The sequence below is a fragment of the Anabrus simplex genome, chromosome 2 (assembly GCF_040414725.1).
Source record: "Anabrus simplex isolate iqAnaSimp1 chromosome 2, ASM4041472v1, whole genome shotgun sequence".
Taxonomy (NCBI): domain Eukaryota; kingdom Metazoa; phylum Arthropoda; class Insecta; order Orthoptera; family Tettigoniidae; genus Anabrus; species Anabrus simplex.
In genome coordinates this window covers 981147135-981174073 of record NC_090266.1, presented here as the reverse complement: position 1 = coordinate 981174073, position 26939 = coordinate 981147135, and the positions used below count along the sequence as shown (strand labels likewise).

General features: G+C 39.8%; 1 protein-coding gene across 3 annotated transcripts in view; it reads left to right on the top strand.

Moving 5' to 3' along the window:
- LOC136864599 (transmembrane protein 65) overlaps positions 1-24071 on the top strand; it is a 392659-nt gene extending 368588 nt beyond the window's left edge. For all 3 annotated transcript variants that reach the window (XM_067141817.2, XM_067141814.2, XM_067141818.2), the window contains one exon: positions 18621-24071. In XM_067141817.2, coding sequence (XP_066997918.1) covers positions 18621-18728 — 108 coding nt within the window. In that variant the 3' untranslated portion in view covers positions 18729-24071. The remainder of the gene's footprint in view (positions 1-18620) is intronic.
- The last annotated feature ends 2868 nt before the right edge of the window (positions 24072-26939 follow it).

Genomic DNA, 26939 nt, shown 5'->3' with positions numbered 1-26939 from the left:
ATCTTATAATGTGCATGACTGGCTCTAAAGGTCTCTCTGCGTACGTTAACATTACCATTGTAACACCCACTGCTACTTCTATCCTTCCAAACTTCTGTTAGATAAGTAGTTCTACTGGCTAAGATCACCCATGCACACACATCCTCTATCATTGTCCTGCTCGGATAGCCAATAACTAGGGGAATCATCCTCATAAACATTGTCTTTTGTGCTGAGCTAAAGTACCCCTATCTGTTTTTACATACCACTTTTGCTTCATGCTTCTCTAGCTTCCACTCTGTTTCTCCTTTAACCTCCTTACACACATCTGTCTAATTACATCTAAAAATCTACTTGTACTACTAGTGTTTTTCCATTCTTTTATCATCCAACCCATGATTTTATGTTCATTATTTTCCTGAATTAATGCAGCTAACTTACTCTTAAGCCATGAACAGACGAGGACATTTATTGTACAATAGATGGCGCCACGTCGAGGTGTCTCCGTGTGTACATTCACCTTGCATGCCATCTATTGGCATACCAGGGAATCGCTTGTAAATGGCATGCCATTGGAGCATGCTATATTCCTTACCATCTGGTAGCCATTTTGAGCAAGGGCTGACGTGATAAGTTTGAAGTGTGTGTTACATTACCATGTAACTCTGCTGTAATTTTATCGCTAACTTTAAAATTAACTACATATTGTAGTTTCTATTTTTATTCGTTTTTAATTGTTATGGAGTGGTATAAAGTCACGACAGATGTCATGATTGAGATCTACAGCAGAGAATCGTGCCTCTACAACTACAAGTTGCCCTCGTACCACAATAAACATGCAAGACAAGTGGCTATGGAAAATGTGCGCAATGCTTTAAAAGAAATGAGACCATCGACAACAAATGGTGACATAATTAATAAAATTAAAAGTTTACGTACCATGTTTGTGGCAGAAGTAAATAAAGTTAATAATTCAAAGAAAAGTGGTGCTGGAATGGACGAAGTATACAAACCTTCAATTTGGTACTACGAAAAACTTATGTTTTTGAAGGACTATGTCCAGCCCAGAAAAGGGACCAGCAGTGCAGCTCTATCCAGAACACATGATGCTTCCCAAAGAACAGCCAATACAGTAAGTACGGTAACTTGTAAGAATTATGTAAGAATAGGATATTATTATTATTATTATTATTATTATTATTATTATTATTATTATTATTATTATTATTATTATTATTATTATTATTATTATTATTATTATTATTATTATTATAAGAGGATACCAGTATCTATGCTAACTTCTACAATACAGTAGGCCTAGCAACATTTGAAATCAATTGGAAACCATTACAATTTTAATAAAATTAATACGAACATTCTATTTCCTATGTCCTAGTATTATATTATGATAAATTATGGAAACTGAAACGTGAATCCAACATTTAACAGTTATTCTTCAATTCAGGTTGAATTACATGTGAAGCTGTTTCTTCCCCTGATGAAGTCCCTGTAGTTGGAGACTGCAAATTGATGATGCCAGTTCCATCAACATTTAGTGATTTACCCCAACTGTTAATTGCTTCAACTTCACCATCGTCACCAAATCAACCCTCACCATGCAAAAGGAGCTTATCAAGAGGTCAGAAAGGGAGACTGATTGTGTAAAAGGAAGACAAACTCCTTCAACAAGCCATTTCAGTTCTGGACTCTGTGACAAAGGAGAAACAGCAGCTGTCTGATCCGGATGCAGTTAGTGTGTTTGTTTCCAGTTCATTAAAACAACTAAAGAACAAAGCCCTTGTCAATTAAGGGAAGAAAAAATATTTTATGTTATACTGAGTCTGGAAGAAGAAGACCTCACGCTGAGTGAGTAATAAAGGAAGACTGGTTTAGATGTTTTTAATTTAATTTAATACTGCAATTTTTCTTTATTATGTTACTTTCTTGTAATTTCACATTGATATAATTTTTCGGATACATAATAGTAAAATGAAAATACTAGCACATATATGTGGAATGACAGAAGTATAGATTGAATAATAATACATTTTCAACCCCCTGTGGGTGGGGGACGCAGACGAAGAATACACCCACGGTATCCCCTGCCTGTCGTAAGAGGTGACTAAAAGGGGCCACCGAGGGATGATCAAATTAGAACCATGAGACTACTTGTAATTAGTACCATCACGCAGGGAACACCATGGGTCACATTTACTTGCGCGTAGTACCACTATGTTAGGTACGCAATAGGTTTGTGATTAGTAGCGACAGTGTGTGAATCGGGATGTGGGTCCTACAGTACCTGTGATTCGTTCCCCTATATGAGCAACACCATGGTTCTGCCTTACCTATGCTCCGTTCCCACTCTGTGAGGAATACCACGGGATAGTACGAGTCTCTGTGGTTAGTCCACTTATGTGAGGAACGCCGTAGGTTTGCGTTGCCTGTAAATAGCGCCGCAATGTGTGAAACACCATAGGTCTGTGTTACATGTGCGCAATACTTACTTACTTACTTATTTACTTACTTACTTAATCCGGTCCTCTTGTACCATGAGGTGTCGAGAATACGAGAGATCTCCATCTACTCCTATCTCCGGTAATGGCAACGGTCTCTTGTACAGAGAGTCCCCTCTCCTGCAGTGCTTCTCTAATCCCCTCCTCCCATGTCTTCCGTGGTCTTCCTCGAGCCCACCTTCCTTCCACTCTCACCTCCCTCATTAACCTCAGCAAGCGGTCTGTCGACATTCATTGGACATGGCCAAACCATTTCAATTGATATTCCTGGATGGTTTTCTCCAGTGGCTTCATATTCAATACTTTCCGGATGGCTGTATTCCTGATCCTATCTCTCCTGGTTTTGTCCTCTACTTTCCGAAGGTACCTCAGTTCTGCCGCCTGGATTCTGCTCTTGGTTCTTTCTGTTAGCGCCCAGGATTCGGGGGTACAAAGGTGGATTTGTAAACGGCTAATTTTGTGCCCTTTGAGATCTCCTTCTTGTTGAGGAAGTTTGTTCGGATGGCATAAAACAAGCGCCCTGCTGTTCCTATTCTTTCTGTTATTTCTTCCTCCATCTTCCCGTCTGAGCTGATGATTGAGCCAAGATACTTGAACTTGGTGACTTGCTCTAATGGTTTACTATCGACCATGATACAGTGTGTCTCCTCATTCCTGCTGATAACCATAGTCTTTGTCTTGTTCACATTCACCTCCATACCTTTTTTCTTAAGCTCTTCCACCCATACATTGATGTTGTGTTGCAGGTTTTGTTCGCTGGAGGCAACAACAATCAGGTCATCAGATAATGCCAGGTCAGAAAATCGTACTGGCCGCATGAGGTAATTTCTGACTGTCAATTTCTTGATTCTCTCATGACACAGCTTCATAATTTGGTCGAGGTACACGATGAAAAGAAGAGGGCTAAGACTGCAGCCCTGCCGGACTCCTTGTCTCGTTGTGAATTGTGTTGACCTCACATTTCCTGTCCGCATGTAATTCCGACAGTTCTTATACAAACTCATGATTGAACTGCAAATTGACTTGCTAACTCCATACTCCTTTAGGACTTTCCAGAGTTTGGACCTCGGGACTCTGTCAAATGCCTGTTTCAGGTCAATAAAGGCAACATGAAGGGTTTTGTTCTTCTCCAGTAGCTTGTCACTGGCCATCCTAACAGTAAATATGAGATCTTGCATGCTTCTATTTGGGTGGAAGCCACACTGGGCTTCTTCAAGTTTAGCCTCTACCTCCTTTCTTAATCGCCAGGATCTTTGAGAAGACCTTCCCAGGCACTGATAACAAGGATATGCCTCGATGATTGCTGCACTCTCGATTGTCTCCTTTCTTAAAGATGGGGATGATGACTGCTACCTCCCAATCCCTAGGTACCTCTTTTGTTCTCCAGACCTCCACCGTAATCTTGAATAGAAAGTCTTCGGCTTTCTTTCCTAAGTTCTTAATCATTTCTGGGGCGATTCCATCATGCCCTTGGGCCTTCCCATTCTTGAGTTGTTTAATAGCCAATTGCATTTCATTTATCTGTAAGTCCTCTCCTTCTTCTTGCTCTCCTTCTCTCCCCGTCTTCTCTCTTTCCTCACTTGACCATGGACTGTCTTCATTCTCATTTCCATTCAGTAAATCATTAAAATATTCTTTCCATCTCTCCATTATTTCTTTCTCTTCTGTTAATATTTTCCCTTCCTTATCTTTTATAAACTTAGAGGGCATTGTTTCTCCTTTCTCATGTTTTTCAGTGCTCTATAGAACAGCTTCTGGTTCTCTTTATAATTTTTCTCCATTCTTTGTCCGAATTCTTCCCAAGACTGTCTTTTCGCTATTTTCACTAGGTCTTTAACCTTTCTTCTTTGTTCCTTATACAGCTCATGGTCCTCAGCATCCTTGCTTCTTAAGTATTTCTTCCATATTTCCTTTTTCTTTCTTACTTCTTCCTTGATGTCATAATTCCACCAGCTTGTTCTTTTCTTGTACTCTGCCACCTTTGTTGTTCCACATACTTTACTTGCCACTTCCAATAGTATCTTCTTGAACGTGTTCCACTTTCCCTCCAGGTCCATTTCCTTGATCCTCTCCTCTATCCTCTGACACTCCTCCTCCACTTCCTGTGTGAACTGCTCCTGTACCTCCTTGTTCTCCCTTAACTTGTACACCTTAATCTTTTCTTGCTTCTTGTTCTTAGGTTGTTTCCTCTTTACCTTTGCTGTTGTTTCCATTGTTGTTATCAAGAGAAAATGGTCACTTCCTATTTCGTAGCCACGGTATACTCGACAATCTGTCACCTTCTGGAGGTGATCTCTCTTCACTAAACATAATCTGTGATGGAGCGCTCATCTCGGCTGGGTTCCTCCCTCGTGCAACTATGTATCATCTTATGTGGGAACATGGTGTTCACTGCGGCAAGATTATTGGCAACGCAGAAATCAACAATCTTCTCACCATTGTAGTTAACCATGTGTTCACCATGCCGGCCAACAGCTCTGCCACTTCCCTCTGGCTGGTTTCCGACTCTGCCGTTGAGATCTCCTAATACAATGATTTCCCCTCGAGTGTCATCCACCACATTCTGGAGCTCTTCGTGGAACCCATCCTTCTCTTCCTTTCTTACATCGTCGTTCACTCCGTAAACCACAATAAACATTATCAGCTCTGTCTCAGGATCTAATCATATGCTGACCGTTAGAATCCTATCCGTGTGGAATTTCCATTCTTGAATCTTATTTCTGAAGTTCTTGTGGATCAGTAGTGCTACTCCTAATTTGGCCCTTAGTCTGATGCTAACTCCACTATAAATGAGTACATGATCGTTCACCATTGTATCCACCCCTTGACCTTTCCTTTTTGTCACTACAAGTCTTGCTCTCTCAAATTCTGCCACTAGTTCATTCTCCTTTCCAGCTAATCCTCGTATATTCCATGTTCCAAATCTCATAATCCTTTTTCCTCGCCATGTTGCCATCGGGTTCAGCAGTCCGGTGTATCTCTCGTTTTGACTTTTCATGGAAGTTATTTCGGGCATGTGAGATATGGGCCCACAGTGCCTATAGGGCAGTGAGGGGGCTGCCCTCTTTTGGCCTCTGCCCCTGCCATGCTGCGACTTCAGGACTGATGGTGTTCTCATTCCGTACTCCCTGAGACAAAGATTTTCTTCCTTCAGGCCCTACAGCTGAAGGTCTGTCATTTAGTCGGGCCCCTCACCCTCGACCTTACCGGCAAGGGTGAACCTGCCAGGAGCCGAAGCTCCCGCCGGCATCGCTCTTGGAATCGCTGAGGCACGCAAGCCTCCCCACCACGTCAAGGTACCAGACCATGGGGGAGGGCGCAATACACTACCTGTGAATAGTACCATAATGTGTGGAATACCGCGAATCTACGCTACTTTTGATTAGTACCACAACATGACATATAGCATGGTCTACATTCCTAGCAATAAATACCATTATGAGGGGCCGATGACCTGGATTTTGGACCCATTTTGACTATAAGCATAATCGATTCAGTATCATGCTATAGAAGCAGTCCCTTGGTCAGTAATACTATTGTTTTGTGCCAGCTTCTGTGCATGTGAGGCACTGTGGGTCGGATCCACTGATAGTTTTAAATTCATATCCATCCATCCATCCATTAATTCTTCATCCTCACGCTTTAAATTCTGGTCAGTGGAGGATTTTGGACTTTTAATTTGTCATTTCATTTTGTCTCATTTCGTTCCATTAGGGGCCAATGACCTTGATGTTAGGTCCCTTTAAACAACAAACATCAATCAATCAATCAATCAATACAATTTCAGCCTTGTTTTCTTTCCTATTTATTATGTTAATTTATTGTAATTTACAGTGGTATTATTTTTCAGATACAGTATAACCCAGTGAAAGCTTATTTAACCCTTTGAGCGCCGCGTGTTATTACTGTTTTCCTACCGCTGAGCGCAGAGGCCAGTTTCCGTTTTTTTTAAAGCTTTTGTTTGATCACTCATGGTTCAGCTGTCATTGTAGGTAGAAACGTGAAATTTTTGTTATTTATTTACTGATATGATTGCCTATATGAATAAAGCCTTACTCAGTTCATTTATGACCATGAGTAAACATTTGGCGGCCAAAACCCAAAAATATTAATTTAAAAAAACAAAAGTTTTGCAATAAAATTTAGGCAGAACAAAAAATTTTTTATACATTGCAAACATATTTATTGAATAGTACAATCTATTATGAAGCTATATTGAAAATTTAATTCATTTTGCGCTTAAAATAAATCTGTAGTAAAAATAATTAATTTATATATCCAAATGAGCCAAAAATATAAGTCTAACTACACTCGTTTCGTTTATATATCAGTACTTACTGAATACCGTACAAACATCTTTTACATAACACTTACATAACATACTACTAATAATAATAATAATAATAATAATAATAATAATAATAATAATAATAATAATAATAATAATAATAATAATAATAAAATTCAGTACAAGTATATTTTCCAAGACCTCTCAAACACACTTATGTTAATCATTTTTACAGCAATAAATGAACAACTAAAAGCTTGACAGCAACCAGACACAGAGCGGACAAGATGCACGGCCGTGCCAAGTAAAGCGCGCCAATAAATATGCCTGCTGATTGGACTAATATACTGAAAGAATGGCCTAGAAAATAAACGAGGCTGTTTATTGCAAAAATAGTAAGTTTATAACTAACTATATTGGGAAATTCTGAAAGGAAATGACTCTTACTTTTAATAATAAAAACCAAATACTGAACGTCCTTTTGAAAGGACCTTGGCATTTTTCAGATGAAAACCAAAGGGGCTTTCAAAAGGACGTTGGTGCTTAGAGGGTTAAAAAATAAAATACTAGCACTTACATATAGAATGACAGAAGCATAACTTAGATTAAAATATGAATTATGATACACTTTACATTTCCAGCCTAGTTAATGCAAGAAATTAAACGTTATGAACATATAGTCAAATTTCTAGGAACACTTCATTTCACATAGTTTAAATTTAATTTATTTTATTCATATTTATTGTAAGTTATATTTCAAAATATACTTCTTAATTATGTTAATAATTACAATTCTTTATCTACTCCCACTGCCAATGCACAAAACCAAACCCCCTGCGGGTGGGGTACACACATGTAGAATACACAAGTGGTATCCCCTGCCTGTCGTAAGAGGTGACTGAAAGGGGTGACCTAGGCGCGGACATGGATTGCGGTTTGATATATTGTGTTGGACCTCTTGTGGATGGGAGGGGTTGAATACGTTCACAGGTAATCCCTGATTGTCGTAGAAGGCGACCAAAATAGTCATGTGGCCATGGTCCCCTCTTTATTTCTTTAATTGTGTTTTTGAGGGTCAGTTGTAGACCATTCCAAATTTTTAATTGCGTGCTGCTCGGAGATGGGCTCTTACGTGTGCGGTTACGCCCAAAAGCCCGCATTTGACTACCCAGGAATCTTGCGGGTGGGAGCGTCATGTACCCGGGCAGTAGTATCTGCCTGACAACACAGGTCCCCACACAGCCAAATGCCAGAAGGACGTATTATTATTAATTATTTTTAATTTTTTTATCTATATTTAGTGCTCTGTATACGCTATGGGGTACATGCTATTGCGGGTGACTGGAGGAAGGGAGTCCTAATGCTCATTGCCTTCAGTCATCCCGTATTAGGCATTGTCGAACATCGGACCCCAGGCAGTACCTGCTATAACCAGGTGGGTATTGCCTTGGCAGCTTGGTTCAGCTACAGAGACCCCTGATTGGAGTGGGTGGTAATCGGGGAGGTTGGTTTCGGGCATGGCTTCGAAACGAAGATGCCCATCCCAAGGTGGTCCCCAACCAAAGTCTTTAACTTTTGCTTCCCTGAGAAGTTCAACTCCCTGGGAACATGCGCAGTGTGAAGGAATGGGATCCAGCTTCCCTAGGTTTCTGGTTGCTACCAGAACTGATGGGCATGATTTTAAACTGGTGAAATTGATCCTTTTTAGTAGACACATTGAAGGCGTCTACGGCGAACTTGAGGATCTCAAGAAAATGCTCAACAGTAGTTTAATTTTGAAGACTCGCACAGCACTGCAAGCCGATCAGTTGCTTAAGTGCGACCACTTTGGCGAAATCCCCGTCGAAGTGAAGGAGCACAATCCTTGAATCTGGTTCGCGGAGTCATCTTTCACCGCTACCTTATTTTGAACACTGACGACGAGTTGATGGGCGACATGAAGAACCATGGCATGACACACGTCCGGCGCATTACGCGCAAGGTCACCGGTGAAGACGTTGCCACTGGTGCCTTCATTGTCTCTTTCAAGTTGTCAGTGTTACCAGAGAAAGTCAAGGTCAACTCCGTACAAGTGCACTAATGGTTTTGATTCTCCTCCGGATCGTAACTGTCTGACGTATCTGAGTGAGAAGAAGATCCAGGAGATCAAGACCTTGAATGGTCTTTCCTACCAGGAAGCGTGCCATAAGTTTAATTCCACGAATACACCTGCCCGTACACTCGACTATAGCATGATAGCTCAGTCTCTCCCAGGTTCGTCTTTCACAACATCATTACCCGTACCGATCGCTGGGCCCAAGGTGACTTGCTCCTCAGAGCAACATCGCAAAGAGTAAAAGCTCAAAGTGGGGGACCACCCCACTTTCAACCAACCAGAAGTCTGTGCCGGCTGGCAGTTCCAAGCTGCACAGCAAAGGGGGAAGGCTAAGTCTCCCCCCCCCCCCCCCAAGAGGTCGGCAAAAGCCGTGCCCCAGCTGGCGGAGGTGGCATCGATGAGCAGGGCTGGGAAACCAACTCCCAGCCCATCTAAACTAGAAAAGAAAGCGGCGAAAAAGAACGCCCTTACCATGCGCTCTCGCACTTCCCCTGTGAAGGAGAAATCGTGCCCTCCATCTGGCGGGTATGAGTCTGCGCCAGCAGGTACTCCTGCTCCATAACATGCACGCTCTCCTCATAGGGGAACTTCCCGCCCACGAAAAGCGTCGAAGTTCTGGGCGTCATCCCCGTCATCGACATGACAGGGTGGACGTCGCGCAGTTATCTATATCTACGGATGTGGATGTTGATAGTATTTAGGCTTACAAGCATCTTGTCATTCATAACCTAACACTCCTTTTATAGTCCCCATTATGGCACTGTTACAGTGGAATTGTAACGGCTATGATAGGCATCTTGCTGAGCTACGTCAGCTCATTAGTGCGTACACAGCGAGTATAGTCTGTATCCAGGAAACAAACTTCCAACCAGGTCATCATACGGTCTTGAGAAATTTCAGATTATACTCGACAGAACGATATTATGCCCACCGGGCGTCTGGTGGCATGGGTATTTTTGTCCGTTCTGATATTTATAGCGAAGAGGTTCCTATAAGGACCCCACTGGAAGCAATTGCGGTGCGGGTACCTCTGCCTGTTATAACAACAGTGTGTAACGTTATTTTCCATCAGGCCTGCCTCTTAACATACATGATGTCACTGATCTTAAAGATCAGCTTCCACCTCCCTTCCTGTTATTGGCCAATTTTAAGGCCCATCACCCCATATGGGGCTCTGAGATGCCTTGCCCCCAGGCGGACCGCCAGCGAGGAAATAACTTACATCACCCAAGTCATTCTTGCTGCTGCTGAGGAGTCTATTCCGTCCTTCTTGGTGACTTCTCGCCGAAAACTCATTCCTTGGTGGAACGAAGAAACAGCAGCAGCTATCAAAGAACGCCGTCGTGCTCATAAACGTTACCGTAGACAGCGTACTATGGCCAACTTGGTAACATTTAAGAAACTCTGCGCTAAGGCGCGAGTTCTTATTTGCCAAAGTAAGAAAGCTTCATGTAAGAGATATGTGTCATCTATGACGTCACATACTCCGTCATCTCAAATGTGGACTAAACTTTGATGTATTTCGGGTATCCAAGGTTCATCTTCTGTACCGGGAATTTCCATTGCAGGCAATATCGTCACTGAACCACTCTCGATTGCTAACCATCTAGCTAGCCATTTCGCGGATGTATTTGGCTCCGGGAATTACCATAATGATTTCCTCGCTCTGAAGCGGGAGGCAGAACGTCATCACCTTAGTTTTGTCACTGAAGCTTTAGAGAACTACAACGTGCCCTTTACGGAGTGGGAAATCCGCAACGCCTTAGCGCTTTGCAAGGACACGTCTCCTGGACCAGACAATATCCATAACCAGATGTTGAAACACCTTAGTGAGGATAATCTACTATATCTCCTTCGTGTGTTCAACCGAATCTGGATAGAGGGTGAGTTTCCATATCAGTGGCGAGAGGGCATCAACATTCCTGTCCTCAAGCCTGACAAAGATCCTAAGTTTGCAGGAAGTTACAGACCGATTTGTATTACAAACTGCCTGTGTAAGCTATTTGAGAGGATGGTAAATCATCGACTTGTGTGGTGTCTGGAGAAACGAGGAATCTTCTCTGAGTACCAATGTGGTTTTCGAGCCACTCGCTCGACCACTGACCACTTGGTACGCCTGGAAAGCTCTATTCAGGATGCATTTCTCCACAAAGAGCATTGGTAGCTGTTTTCTTTGACTTGGAAAAGGCCTATGACACCACATGGCGATATGGAATCCTTTCAGTCCTGCATCAGTGGAGATTCCGAGGTCACTTGCCGGTATTTATTGCGAATTTTTTGTCCCTCCGTCTATTCTGTGTCTGAGTAGGCAGGACATATTCGCAATACCATGTTCAGGAAAATGGGGTTACACAGGGATCGGTCCTTAGTGTCACTCTGTTTGCGATTGCCATAAACGGTATTGTTGCTGCTGCTGCTGGTTCAACCGTAATACCGCCACTATATGCGGATGATTTTGCTCTGCACTATAGCTCACTTAATATGGCAGTCACGGAGCGACAATTACAGCAAGTTATTAGAAGGGTGGAACAGTGGGCCTTAGAACATGGCTTTCGGTTTTCCACCGTAAAGTCCTCTGTTGTTCACTTTTGTCAGCTCCATACTCTTCACCCACAACCTGACTTATACTTAGGAAAAGTCGTTCTTCCTGTTGTTGACACTTACCAATTTCTTGGGCTCCTTATCAATAGCAAATTATCGTGGGAGCCACACGTACGGCAGTTAAAAGTGCAATGCACTAAGAAGCTGAATATCATGAAGTTTCTTAGCAGCACTAATTGGGGAGCTGACTGCACGGTGCTCCTACGATTCTATAGGGCACATATTTTATCCCGGCTAGACTACAGCAGTGCAGCATATGGCTCAGCAAGACCAAGTGTGCTTGTGAAGCTGAACAGCATCCACCACGGCAGGGTTAGGTTGGCAGCAGGAGCTTTTCGTACAAGCCCCCATAGCTAGCCTGCTCGCTGAGTCTGGTGTGCCACCTTTACACCTGAGGCGCCAGCAAATGCTTCTTTCGTATGCTGCTAATTTGCAACAGATGCCACTTCATCCAAGGTATCCTTCCGTATTCAACAATGGCAACTGTTTGCTGTACACTGCTTGTCCTCGAGCAACGCAGCCGGTTGGAATACGCTTTGATAGCAGTCACAGATTGTTTCACGTACCTTTGGTTCCTTACCTTGTCAGACAACCAAGTGGGGTACCTCCGTGGGTAGTACGACGTCCTGAAATAATCCTGGATCTGCACACTGGCCCAAAGGAAAACACAGACCCTTCGTTTTATCAGAGGCTCTTCCTGTCCGTTGTTGGCCGGTATCCAGGCTCAGTCGTTGTTTACACGGATGGCTCGAGAACAGACAATAAAGTGGGCTGTTCGTTCGTTGTCGACACTGATAGGTTTCTGTTTGCTTTCTCGGAAACCTGTAGTGTATACACAGCAGAGCTCTGTGGTATCTGTGAAGCTCTGCGGTACGCACTGTTCAATGAGCACCAACACTATCTTCTGTGTACTGACTCCTTGAGCTCGCTACAGTCTATTGATACCTGTTTCCCTCGGCACCCTCTGGTGCAGCGGATCCAGGACCTCCTGGCCGAGTGTTCGGATGCAGGCAGCAGAATCACGTTTATGTGGCTCCCAAGCCACATGGGTGTAGAGGGAAACGAGTTAGCAGATCAGCCTGCCAAGGAGGCAGTTACACTGCCCTCGTTGCAGTACAAGGTTCCAGCAAGTGATATTCGCTCTCAGCTGAGACATCTGGTTATGTCCCATTGGGAGATGGAGTGGCAGGCCACTCCTCTTCCAAATAAGCTGAGAGCGATAAAAGGTACAACGAAGGTTCGGAGGACTTCCCTTCGGGCTTCTTGGAGGGAAGCAGTGGTATTATGTCGTCTTCGGATCGGCCACGGTATCCTGACGCACTCCCATTTATTGAAAGGAGAACCCCCTCTGGTGTGTACTTGCAGCTATCATCTTACCGTGGTACACATCCTTACGGAGTGCGTGGACCTGGTCGATCTGCGCCGTAGTCTAAAACTCCCGCATACCATCTCCCTCATCCTGCGAGATGATGTGCAGTCAGCAGACCTCGTCATCCGCTTTATGGGGAATAGTACTCTTTTTTATCGTGTGTAATGATGTCCTTTGTCCTAGTGTATTTGTGTTAATTGTGCTTTTATCCCATTGACCTCATTTTAGTTTGTGTTGCTTATTTTAATGTGTTCTTTTAATGTCTAACGTAAATTATATATATATCTGCACTTCCAGGCAATGCCTTATTGCTTTGTTTTCTGTATTTTCTCTTATTTTATTAGAAAATAAGGCATTGCAAATTAGATCCACTGATTGTTTTAATCTCATACTCATTTTTCTTCATCACCATTTTTTAACTCTAGTCAGTGGATATATTTTAAAATTTTAACTCTTATATATCATGTCATCCATCTCGTTCCATTAGGGGCCGATGACCTTTGATGTTAGGCCCCTTAAAACAACAAGCATCATCATCATCATCATCAGTAGCAGCACAAAACCAGTAGTATTAAAATATTCCTGGCATCCTCTGCAGACCTTTGCCTCTCTACCTTCTGTAATCGTACAAGATTCTCATTCTTCCATCCACCAGGAACAACTACACACTGGTCTTTGTCTTCTCTCTCTTCTAGTTGCCCTACATATCTGTTATTACCTGTAGCTAATAAAAAATTGTGAACTGCACAGGCAGATAATGTTATTATTTCAACTGCCTCCACAGGAAGTTCAATTCTTCTTCATTAACACACTAAATCTATTGCACAATATGCCAAATGCATTTTCTGATGTACGCCTAGCCCTGCTCAAGCAATAATTAAATATTTTCTGCTGCTGAGTGAGATTCCCTTTGTAACGCTTCATGCTGTTTTCTTGTAGAGGGAAAGCATCATCTGCAACTACCACATAGGGAACTTTGACTGTGTTCCCTGGTAATTGTTTTGACAAAGGGAAATTGGTTAAATTTTTGTCCATTATTGTATGTAATTTACTATTTCTCAGCACACCCCCATCACTTATTCGTCCATTGCACCCTACATCTACATACAGAAATTTATACCCTGCATCAACTATAGCAAGTAACACTATACTATTTTCTCCTTTGTAATTGAAACAGTATGAGCCCATACACCTTGGTGGCCTAAATTCAACATGACCGAGTTCGATAGCTGCAGTCGTCTAAGTGCGGCCAGTATCCAGTATTCGGGAGATAGTGGGTTCGAACCCCACTGTCGGCAGCCCTGAAGATGGTTTTCCGTGGTTTCCCATTTTCACACCAGGCAAATGCTGGGGCTGTACCTTAATTAAGGCCACGGCTCCTTCCTTCCCATTCCTAGGCCTTTCCTGTCCCATCGTCACCATAAGACCTATCTGTGTCGGTGCGACGTAAAGCAACTAGCAAAAAAAAAATTTCAACATGTTTTCCGTCAAGAGCACCAAGGGAAGTGGGAAAGTTCCATATTTCTTCATACTGCATGGTTATTTCATGCCACTCACTTTCTGTTGATGGCATCTGAAAAAAAAAAAAGGGAGAGTGATCTGCATAAGTTCCATTGTAGAGTGTAAATATAAGAATGTAGCCTACAAACTCAACAAATAATGAAACCAACCAGTAGCATGAAACATTTATTTAAATCACAGTTCAAATAAAACGGAATTTGTTTAGTGAAATATTGGTTCACATGTTGCAGAAATTAGGCTTATAGCAAGCCATAGTTGCCATAAGCTGATGAAAAATATAGATACTATAGCACATATCCTTGGTACCTACTAAGCATGCTAACTTTTTTTTTTTTCTTCTGGTTTTACGTTGCACCAACACAGATAGGTCTTATGGCAACGATGGGATAGGAAAGGCCTAGGAGTTGGAAGGAAGCGGCTGTGGCCTTCTACCAACATAATATGAGAATAATTAAATCTGTAGGCCTACCTTCAAATATTCATCTTTCAGGCTTTCATATATAGCTTTACATGTTTCTGGAATTATTGTTGAGACAGTACTCACAGAAATCCTAAAAGAATACATCAAATTTTTGTAGATGATTATTGAATTTTCACGACCGCATTGTAATCGAAACCGACTTTCAACCTATTAGGTCATGTTACGTACATATAGTACGTTTTGGAGGATGTTAAGTACAGAACAAAAATGGCCAACCGGACACCAGTGGGATCCGAACCCACAACCTCTCAATTTCACATCGGATCCCACTGGTGTCCGGTTGGCCATTTTTGTTCTGTACTTAACATCTCTTCAACACGTACTAAATGTACGTTACACAACCTAATAGATTGAAAGTCGGTTTTGATTAAATTTTTGTAGCTTTCTCCATTTGCCAGGAACCTCAAGGTCAGCACTGATCTGTTGAAAGGAGAAATAGTGTTAATATTTAGGTTTTAGGTTATGTAGGCCTATAAGTTATACCGGTAGTGTGTTTAAATAGGAACCATTTAACATTCATATACGTACCTCTTTGATGCTGAAATACTTTCTCGCATGTTGGTTTTCATCTTTATGATTCGGGATTCTACCAAATTTAGAAGTTTTGTGAACTGTACTTCATCCATTCTCAAGAAATTTTTGTAGGATTCTGAGTCTTCAAGTCGTAGCTCATTATTTAATAAACTGTGCAATTCTATACCATCTTCATCACTCCTTTGAACCCATGGTCGATTCCACCACCTTCTGTTGCAACATCATAATTTTTTCTCCTGCAACGTTGAGAAATCACGGCAATAATAACTGCAGCTGCAGCGCCTATGATCCTCATATCTTCGGCGGCAACCATTTTCTAGCAATAACTTGCCTCAGGAATGGTAAGCGTGTGTACAGGCTCCCATACTAGATTGCATACAAGGCAGTGGAACAAAACATTGTACCATCACAGTGCGCCATCTGTTGTAAAAATAAATATCCTCATCTGTTCATGCTTTACTCATGAATTTTGTTCTTGTATCTAGAGTTTCCTTACATGCTTTTAACAGATGAAAATCTTTTTGTTTCTTTACCATACAACAGACATACAGTATTGTCCTTTTCCATTGACCAACCCTTATTCATATAAATTCCCATCAACCACCATATCAATACTCTTCTTTCTGTTCTATTGACATTTCCTGTCTTACTATTTATCACTTGACTAATTCTATTAAACATCATGAGGGACACACTACTCCTGCATTCAGCCTCCAGCTCTTGTTTTTGTATATCCTTCACCCTTCTTACAATATTCTTCCAATTTGCTCCCTTCCCAATCTCCCTCCCAATATTCTGGATGCATAGAAATCACCTCGAGCGCTATATAACCACCTGGAGATAGCTGTTTTCACCTGCTCATTGTTTCGGAATCGTCCACCGAGATCCTTTTTAGCTTACCGAACACATGATAATCGCATGGCGCTAAGTCTGGACTGTATGGAGGATATTGCTACTCCTACTTGAATTGCTGCAGCAGTTCAGTTTTTTGGCGGGCCGTGTGAGGTGTTGCGTTATTGTGCAATTTTCCATGCGATTATCATGTGTTCGGTAAGCTGAAAAAGGATGAGAAGATTAAAGCAGTTGTCTCCAGGTAGTTACATAGCGCTGGAGGTGATATCTACACATCCGGAATCGAAAAGTTGGTTGACCGTTCCAAGAAATGTTTACAGTCTCCTGGGGACTATGTGGAAAAGTGAACTTATATTGTATGTTGTCATAGCAGTGTTGCCTATGTGTAGGTGGTTTCATAAATGGCCATAACTTGGACCTGTGATTTAATTTGATTACTTTGGCATTCTTAGATTAATTTTGAGTACTTGTCTAACCCATGGTGATGATGAGTTGGGTCAGCTTTGGACTCACATAATGCCCTTAGCCGTGCATAACTGCACTTAGTAAGGCTGACGAACTTCTAGGTCCTGGGTTGGTGGATCCTTCCATTGTCCAAGTCTTCCTTCTTGCATCTCCTGTTGACAACAATGCTGCAACGTAGATAATCGTCACTCGCAAAATTTGACTGTTGCTGCAAACTCCCGCAAGGAAAATACATTAAATACATTTACTGGTGACTGTGTATCTATGTTGAAACACTCATTGTCTATCTTCTATCTGATACTCTGTCTGAATATAGAAATCTCTCTAGGAAAGTTTCTTAGACTGCAATATTTCCTTTCTAATTCAACCAGATACAGTGATAAAAATTCTGTCTCCTCTACTCCAACTGTCTTCTGAAAACTATGTGACACAGTGACATCCTGTATCCTCTGGTTCATTTCTGCAGTTGAGATGGTGGGCCTTAGCCTCACTTGTATTTATTCACTTGGGGTAGAAAACAAATGACACACACATTCCGGGTAAGTTTCTCCGGTGTTAACCATCATGGAAACTTGGAGAATATCTCAAATAATAGCCCTCATTCACTTTTTATGTCCTGGGTTGTCATGACTGGAAAATGATCATACAATGTTCAGATATTTAATTAATTAGAATGGTGTCGCTGATGCTATCCCTTCCAGTATAGGTGAACCCCCATGCGCTACATCTGTTGTCCTTTGTAAACAGCTGCAAACTTCTCTTTGCAAACCACTGGGCCGACCTATTTACACAGGGAACATAAAGCATTGCATATTATAAATTCAGTAGCTTCTAATAATTCGTCAGAACAAGCTTCTGACTTCCATTCCTAATTTCATTATACATATTCCATGATATCTCAATTTTTAGGTCTCCTTTCTGTGATGGTAAGCCTGAATGATAATAGTCATGTTGGTATTGTGTCCCTGCTCCTGGCTTGACTGTCGAAGAACAGCTTCGTTTGAAAATTTAAACAGTATTATCTTGTATCTTTCTCAGATGCTTTTGTACTATGTCTCATACCACATTCCTTGATTGAGCCTTGTTCTGTGATGTGCTGCGACTCCATCCATTACTCTATCAGGCTCTTGGCTCAAAACTCTGTAGCGTAGTTTCCTTGTATAACATGCCGTATGTCCTTACTCCCTGGAGTCCATGGTTTGGTACCAGAGTGTTCAATATATATTTTTTGAGAATATCAGATAATACTGACTCAAAACCAACAAGAAGTTTCATGGGATTGGATTTTCATAACTTTGCCCTTAACATTCTTTTGCTTTATTATGTTCTTTAAACACCAATATCAGTGTATTATAGCACTCACAATTGAACAAGAAGTTAATATGAGGTATTTACATTTGTTTTTAATCAAGATTTAATAAGCAAATAAAGTTGACTGCGCACTTTAGGAGACTACAATACTGAATTAATTTTTAGTCAATTAATGTATATTTGAACTGGGATGTTATATATTTGCATATTTATGTATTGTATCTTCTCAGAAAAGTAGAGGCCACGTTCCGATGTGTCCCATGTAAAGGGGATGGTGAAAAATGCATTTGCTATTGATGGTTCGTTACAGGCTGAAAAATTTCAATCTATGTCCCAAATTCTCGCAGCATGTGCTATTTCACGTCATGATCTCAAGTTTATTATAGAGAGCATCATCGCCAACTCCGTAGCCATCATCCACCATCGCATTTATGTGAAGAAATAAGTTTGGAAAAATAATTTTCCATGTTTGTTAAATATAAATCAGAGTGTGTTCACAACAGATTGTCATTGTTGATTGAATTTTAGTACACTGTATCTTGTGGAAATTAGACAAAAATATAGCAATACATTTATTTACAAATGTTTTTTATCATTCTTTTTGATAGGGTCGTGTGATTGGTGTTACCATTGGCTGTCTTCTTGGTATGATCCCTCTACTTTTTCTTGGAAAGAAGAATGGGGAATCAGAGAAGCAAGAAGCAAAACCCACTTGAAGTTGACAGGATTTATTTATTCTCTGCACAGAAGATGAACTAAATACTGTATGGTAATGTGAATTGGAGAGGAGGAGCTGGTAGTAATTTCTCTTAGTGCTTCTGTCTTTGAAATAACATTGGGAGGAGGAAACATTTCAATCCTTGTCCAGTGAAGTTTCCCTCTCAGATTAATACCATTAATTCTCTTGAGTTCATGTTGCTTTTGCCTCCAGTCCTTCTTGGAATGTTCCCTTTTTTTTAAAGGCTATTTAACACTAGAACAGCTGAGAATCTCACATTCCTAGAACAGCAGTAAGGGGTCATTTTGACACTTCATTAGAAATGCTTGGAAACATACAAAATAGTACACAATAAGAGATTTATTTTCCTCTACTGTTTCCACAAATTTATATTACACACGAAGACCTGGCATTAGTGTGTGAACCTTTTACACTACTCGTGGACACATGAATAATCACAAATAACTGCATCATGTATCTGTTTCTCTAAGGTGTTTTTGCAAAACTAACCAATTGAACACCTTGTCTTAGTTAGCCATTCATGTTGTAACAATTATACATTTTCAGAAATATTTTAAGAAAATTAAAACACCCTAAACACACTTTCCACAAACATCTTCTACTTTTCATGCACATTTTCCACACACTGCTGTGAGACATCAGCTGCAGGGATCACTAGATTTGTTGCCATTACACAGACCAACTCGGCACTTCTTCCGCTTTTTTAGATGGACACGGTCACACAGCCTCATCTTGTTGTTGTTGTTATTTCACTTGCCAGCGGGAGGATGAACTTCTTCCGCTTTATAATCCTACCCATTACTTGCTTATAAATGATCCAAGCATTGACAGCTGGCAGGTCTAGGATATTGTAAAAGACATGCATTGGCCACCTCCTGCATGCAGCCTTGGTGGTATATTTATGAGACATTTGGTCGACCACATCTCCTCGGTTCAGTCCATGTTCTTGAGTTCTTTCTGAGCATTCGATCCTGTGTGTCGTATCATTATACGAAGCATCGATTCATCAAGGAAGAGACAAAAGGGACTAATGACAGAGTCATCAATTCTGCGGGAAGCATATTTGGTAGGACTACCCCGCTCTTTCAGGACATTCATGGCACCCCACCTTCTAGATGAAGAGTTCAAAAATCCAAGACCTCCCTGTTGGTTCCGTCTTGGGCGACCATCTTCACTGATGAAACACTTACCTGAGACAGACATTTGGGGCGAGTTCGGAGGCAGATTAGCACTTCCGATTTCTCCTGCAGATAATTCATCCTCTGCCTCATTATGATCTACACCCTCACTAATTTTGCTTGTCATAAGCAAGAAATCGGCATCTGAATTGGATAGTTCACTTTTAGACTCAACATCTGAATTTTCTAGCATACGGGACACCTCGTCAGTAGAAAGAAGATCATAACAAGACATGTCTGTAAAAAGTACACTTTCTAAATGATGAGATGAGTACAGTAATCCCGCTGACTGGAACACTCATCTGACAATACTAATAATCCAGGCTGGGAACACACTGTTGTCCGACATTGCGAACTGTTGCATTGTAATAAGGAATTGTACAGGTGTCAAAACAACCCCTGCAGCTGTCCAGGTTGTCATATCAAAAATCTATGAAAATGTAAATATTTTGCTGAGTGCGATACATCACTGTAAATGGGATGAATAATTATGAAAAGTCAAGATATTTGAAGAGAAATGATAAAAGAATGCACACATTATTAAATAAAAATTGAAGGTGAGTGTCATTTTGACCCCTTCTGCTGTTCTAGTGTTAACTTGGTTTATTATGCATATACATATGTCTATTGTTTACACAGTAGTAAAACACCAAACACATGGTAAATATTAAATTGGGGAGAAAAGTTTAGATTTTATGTATATGAAGTATTTTATCAATTTATTTTCCAATGATTACAATTTGCTATTTTGTTTTATAAATTACTAGCCTTTTTGTGTTTGATGTAGATTATTTTGATCTAATCCTTGTTACCGGTACATTTATATTGTGATTGTTACAATATGTTCCATTATTTGAAATCTGCTGTATAGAAATAGCCAGTCATTTGCCCTGGCATTTCATTTTCTTTGTTGATTCATTGTAAGGGTAAGGGAACGATTTGGTTATTAGATGGGAAACTGTTGGGTACCATGAGTTATTGTAGTTTGTTAATTTTTTGACTTGGACGTACAATTGAGATATGTACTCCAGAACTTGAAACTAGATATTATCCTGGCACTTACATTGAGCAAAAGTATAATCGTCCTGGATAAATCCATACTCAGCATAATAGACAGAAGTTGTTGTAGCCTGGGATTGTATGTCTCACATCTGGCTTCCGAATCCTATCGTGGAACTTGTCTTTAACATGCTCATTCACCTCAGTATCCAAATATTATGTAGAGACAAATCATTTACCTTGACCTAGAGTGGTCATACAACTCTTGTAGCAAAGTTCTAGATGTTAAGAAGTTTGTACAACCCTGTAATGTTTGGAATACCAAGCTGTTGTAAAAAATACCTGCACAAGTAGGAAATAATTTATAAATGGAAGATTTCTCCTTTTGGTTTACAGCATTTCCTTCTTAGTTAGTAGTGCAGGAATTTTATTCGGTTGTTGACTGCATGAAAAATAACTATTTGATCTATCAGATAGTGAAACTACACGTATAGTAAGATGTTGTACAAAAAAAAAAAAAGAATAATTTATGTTGTTCTACATGCAGGCATGTAGAAGTTATTTTAGATATTATATAAACTTGCAAGTTAGCCTTCTTCAGAATATGTTTTTAATTGAATGTTGCAATGTTAGAAATGATTTGTTTCTTAAATGATGTATTAATCACTTTTCACATATTAATTTAAGACAAAGCTTGTACTAGTTTTACCAGTTTTAACCAAAGATGAGTGTTTAAATTTAGGGGGAGAGATACTTGTGTCCAAGTGTTTATATTTCTGTAATTGTATACAGAAGAATTCCAAAATTTAAGTGTTGAATTTCCTCTGGTATTAGCAGTACAGATTACTGAAGTTTCAGTCACTCAACATGGCAGCCATTTAGAGCATTATATTGATAGTTATTCGGAATAGGCTTTACTTCTTGATAGATATGAAAGAATTCTACAAATAAATGGGAGCAGAAATGATTTTGTGTAGGTGTGTCATTGCATTGCTTTCCACAGGCAAGATATATTATTGCTGATATGCTATCACATGTTAATTTTGTTATAATGAAATGAATTTATAAAATACTGAACTTCCTCTTCAACTTTTCTAGACCCAGAGGTCATGGTACTCGTAAGTTCAATGTGCTCTAAATGAGCTGGTTGTGTTTGGTTCTGGTAGTCATGCAAGTGATCATTGTCAGCTGTTTTGTGCACTGATATTTGTATATTTAAAAAATGCGTAAACCAATATATATCCGGAATACATACAGTAATTGTATATAAATAATAAGGAAATCAGTTAGTCTCAGAGGTACAGTTAGTTTAAATGGCAGGTTTCCTAACAGTTCAGTAACACTTCATGGTGTTTGAATATGGCAGCTTTGTACATTAGATCTGTAGCATATAAATGAATTTTTACATGGAATATTTCTGAAATTTTGTATCTTCAACAACTTACTAGTAGTTGGTAGGATGGGAGATCCCTGTTGTTACTATTAAACAATTTGGTTTTCATTATCCAGTAGTTCATGAACAAGATAATCAAAAACACAGTTCAGAATTCATCATCAGCACCATAACACCATCTGTTCCCCTTATTTAAATGCCATTTGATTGTGGCAAATATAGTTCTTCTCTTTTCACTTCGTTCTCCTCCATTTTAATCTCTCTTTCCACTTCGTTCTTCTCCATTTCAATCTCTCTTTCCACTTTTCCTCATCCATCACTATGTTCCAGTCCAATTCCTGTTGCTCTATACTGTTCTTAACCAGGTCCACCCATTGTAATCTGCAGTTTCCTCAACCTCTTTTTACCTTTCATTTTCAACTCTGGCTTTTGTTTGATTAATATTTCCAAACTATCTGAGTCTGTTTTTCTCTGTTTCATTACTCAACTTTTGCAACTTTAATTGTTTCCAGATGTTTCCATTTCTCTCTCTCACCTTCGTCTCCTAATTTTCATATCTCCTCATCATTTGCAACATACTTCTGAGAAATTTCATTTCTACTACCTGTATTTGATTTTCATTCTTCTTTGTTACTGGTGAGGTCGTAGTTGCATACATTATAAACGTTGTGTAATATGCCTTGTTCACAATTTCCTTAGTTTTTGTTGGTATTTATTTATGTATCATATTTCTGTTCGATACTTTGTTCTGCATTTTGTGATAGAAAATACTTCCCAATACTCCTAGTGATTTTCCCATCCAGTTTAGATTTCTCCTGTTATTCTCTTCGAAGTATAGTTAAGTGGGGTAGTATTGGATGGATTTTGTTATATAAATATATAAATTACCATAATTGAAAATCTTGTTTTGATATGTGTGATTTTGAAAATATTGTATGATTGTAATATGTCTTATGAGAATTTAAAACAATATTTTGAAAGCAGCTGATCCAACTTCACTGATGAGTTGTTTTGGACACTCATTTCTATCTCAATAGTGTCTTGATTTTGCTGAATGTAGCGTTATCTCAAATGTTAAGTGTTATATTTGAGCAGAGAATATGATTATTTCTTGCATTTTTCTTCTTCCTGGTCTTTTCCCAATTACTTGGGGTCAGGACTGTTTGTAGATCAAACCCAGTTTTATGGCCGGATGCCTTTCTTGATGCCAGCCATACGTGAAGGATGTATTCATTATTACTTGCATCTGTGGTGGTTTGTAGTGTGGTGCGTTTTATGTAAATGAAGATGTGTATTAAGACAAATGCAAACACCCAGCACCAGAGCAATGGGAATTAACCAAACATGCTTAAAATCCCTGGCCTAGCTGAGAATGGAACCCGGGGCACTCTGAACTGAAGGTCACTGTGCTGACCGTTCACTCAAGGAGCCGGAGGGTTATTTGTTGCATTAAAAGCCCAAAATGCACAATATTATGGACGTAAATGTAGATAATAAAATTCACATCAAAACAGTAATCAAACTACAACGTATGAGTTTAACGGAGTTCTTAATTCCACTTGAAAACACATGGTAACAAAGTTAACTTTCCAGAATATTGTTAGAGGATTATTTCCTTCAAGTCAGTCTTTTCTTTGGAGTCAGTAGGTCTTAGTCTTTTGCTTGTTTGCCATCATCTGGAATTTGTAGGAAGGCAAACATAGTTTTACTGTCTTGGTATGGTCCTTGAAATCACACTTCCACTTCTTTGACACCAACACTTGTTATGACACCAATAAACTGCCTATGAAGTTGTTGTTTCCCATTCTTGTGTGGGTAATTGAATGGAAAAATGCCCTTCCTTATAATACCCTTTCCTCTTCCATATCTTCATGTTCCTTGTTGTCCCAGAAAATTCACTACTTTCAACCAAAATTTTAGTCATTGATTCAACATCATGGGGTTCCCCATCTTTTAAATTATACCCTAGAATCAGTTTCCTTGAAAGAACTTTCAGTTTACATCTTCATCTATTATCTAAGGTACACTTCCCTCTGTAATGAATGCTTCAAAGCATCTCCTCAAAACTTGAAGATCAAGCCTCAACATTAATATTCTGTTTGGTTTCATTGTCAGCAATGTTTTGAGGACTTTCTCCGGATCAAATGGATGAAGTCCCACTGCACGGAAAGCACTCTTTGTATTCTCCACCTCATTTGCTGCGACCTTTTGAAGAATTTCTTTTTAGAGTGCAGGAAAGGGATCTTTTGAAACTGGTCTACAAGTTTGTTTCTTTCCATCAGTGATTTGAAGAAGGCTATGTTTAAGGCGGCAGTAGGAGTACTGTTTGGCAGTAACAAAACAAAAGATATGGTGTTATTATCACATTCCTCAATTAGTCTAAGTGAGATGTGGCTCTAGAGGTTGTCTCCTATCTAGTGGTGCCGGTGGACCACAGGGGGGCGGTCACAGTACTTTTTCCCCACACCTCTTTCTTGACAACTTTGACAGAAAAGAGAAGATCAAATTGAGATCTTAAGGCTGCCCTTATTAGCTGTTTCTGCCGTTTGGATATGCAATGATGATACATTTAAAGGATACCATCACCAAGGATCTGATGTGAAAATTACGTACATACGGAATTAATCAAGCTTTATTTGCCGAACTAGATAAACTGGAGGTAAATAAGTCCCGTGGAAAAGTAATAGTTCAGAGCTATGATGGTTGGAATGTGATAAACGGGCAACATACAGGTGCACAGACAAGAATCAAGGCTGTATACAAAAATACGCACTTTGTTCATTGTTACACCCATCAATTGAACTTGATTGTCGAGCGGTATGCAAGAAAGTGAAAGGTTTTAAAAAATAGTAATTTAGAAGGATTTTGCAAGTTTTTCTCCAAATCTTCCAAGCGGACAGCCATACTAGATGAGTTCGTTTAGAAGTGTGTCCCGAAAAAATCTGCAACTAGATTGAATTTTAGGGCAGGATGCGTAAGAACTGTTTTTGTCTCCAAAAATAAGCTGAGTAAAGATTTTGGATGACTGTAATGGTTGTTCTGGTTGTCTCAGAGAAATTTTGTCACATATGAACTGAAGGCGTGCAGTATAGATTGAGTTTAAAAACTTGTTCTGTGTAGTTGTAGATAGTCCCAGAAAAACATGACTGTTAGTTTTTTCCAACGTGCCCCTTAAAAGTAGAGTCTAGCACAACCATTAATCACCCAAACCACAAAAAATTCCAGTATTATTGGATGTATTGTTTTCATGTGTCTTCGCAATGCAAACTCAGATTTTCCACAAACCTTAATGCAGTCAGTCAGTTTACCAAGTATGTAATGGTTTTACGATACGTCCTTATTGAACTGTTTAATTTTCATTCTATATGCACTGTCTAACTGGCACCAGTTATTGACCATGCGAGATCGCGAGAATTCTTATAACCAAACCCGTGTAGCTGAAGAACGCATTTCTTACCTCACATCCACACAGCCAGTCTGCATGCTTGTACAATGTAGGATTTAATTTTCTGGTGTAGCCAGCTTTACTTTTGCAAGGATTCTGAACCTGTGTAATATTTAAATCAGGTTTCGGAGGTCCTAGCCTTTTCAATTCTAATCGACTGTCAAAAGAAAGATGTCTGCTCTTGAAAATAGCGTCCACAGAATTAATTTTCAAAAGCAGGAATAATTAACCACCCTAAAATGTAAACGGACATTTAACATTTAGCACTGTGAGCTCAACTTACCAGTTTCAACCGTAGGGCACAGCATTATTATTATTATTATTATTATTATTATTATTATTATTATTATTATTATTATTATTATTATTATTATTATTATTATTATTATTCATAAACACAGATAAATAAATCACAAGGATATCACTATCACCACAAGCAGTTCCAAATCACAATTGCACCGGTAAATTAACACACACTACTTTCAAAGCTTAATAGCATACAGGAAAATCACCATGAAGCACGAACACAAAGAAAGGTTACAACCAAAGAGTACAACTATGGACCAGTATCACCGCACTCATTCAAGTCTTCCGTGCAGACACTAGTTCGCTTACTGCTGTCAACCCTCACAAAACGCAGGATGCAAGCCAGAGGACCGTGTTACTTCAACTTTACAATTTAAATCAACATTCCTGGTCTCAAATGTTACATTTCATTATCATTTATTATTATTTTTGTCTTCAAATATAATTTAAAATAGGGCAAACAAGGTCATGAATTATTATTTAATGTCATTAAATGCGGCCATGGCTGGCGCGGGGTTTGTGAAGATGTCTTTAATCCTACAGACTCTGCTGAGCTTAAAGCCTATTTCTGCACCCTTCGTCCCTCCGAAACCATCCACCCGGCATCGGCCACAAAGTTTTCATATTCAGAAACAAATTTAAGGTAAAACCTCAATTGTGAGAGTCTGAGTAACCTGTTCTACCTATACCGGGGACATTATTTATTAACCAAGAAAGAGCTTGGTTATCAGTTTGTACCAGAATTGTTTATGGTCTAAATATTAAAAAAAAAAAATTCTATTGTTAGGATCAATGCTAATGCATCCCTTTCATAAGTAGAGTACTTGTGTTCCATAGGCAAAAGCAAATGACTGAAATAAGCAATTG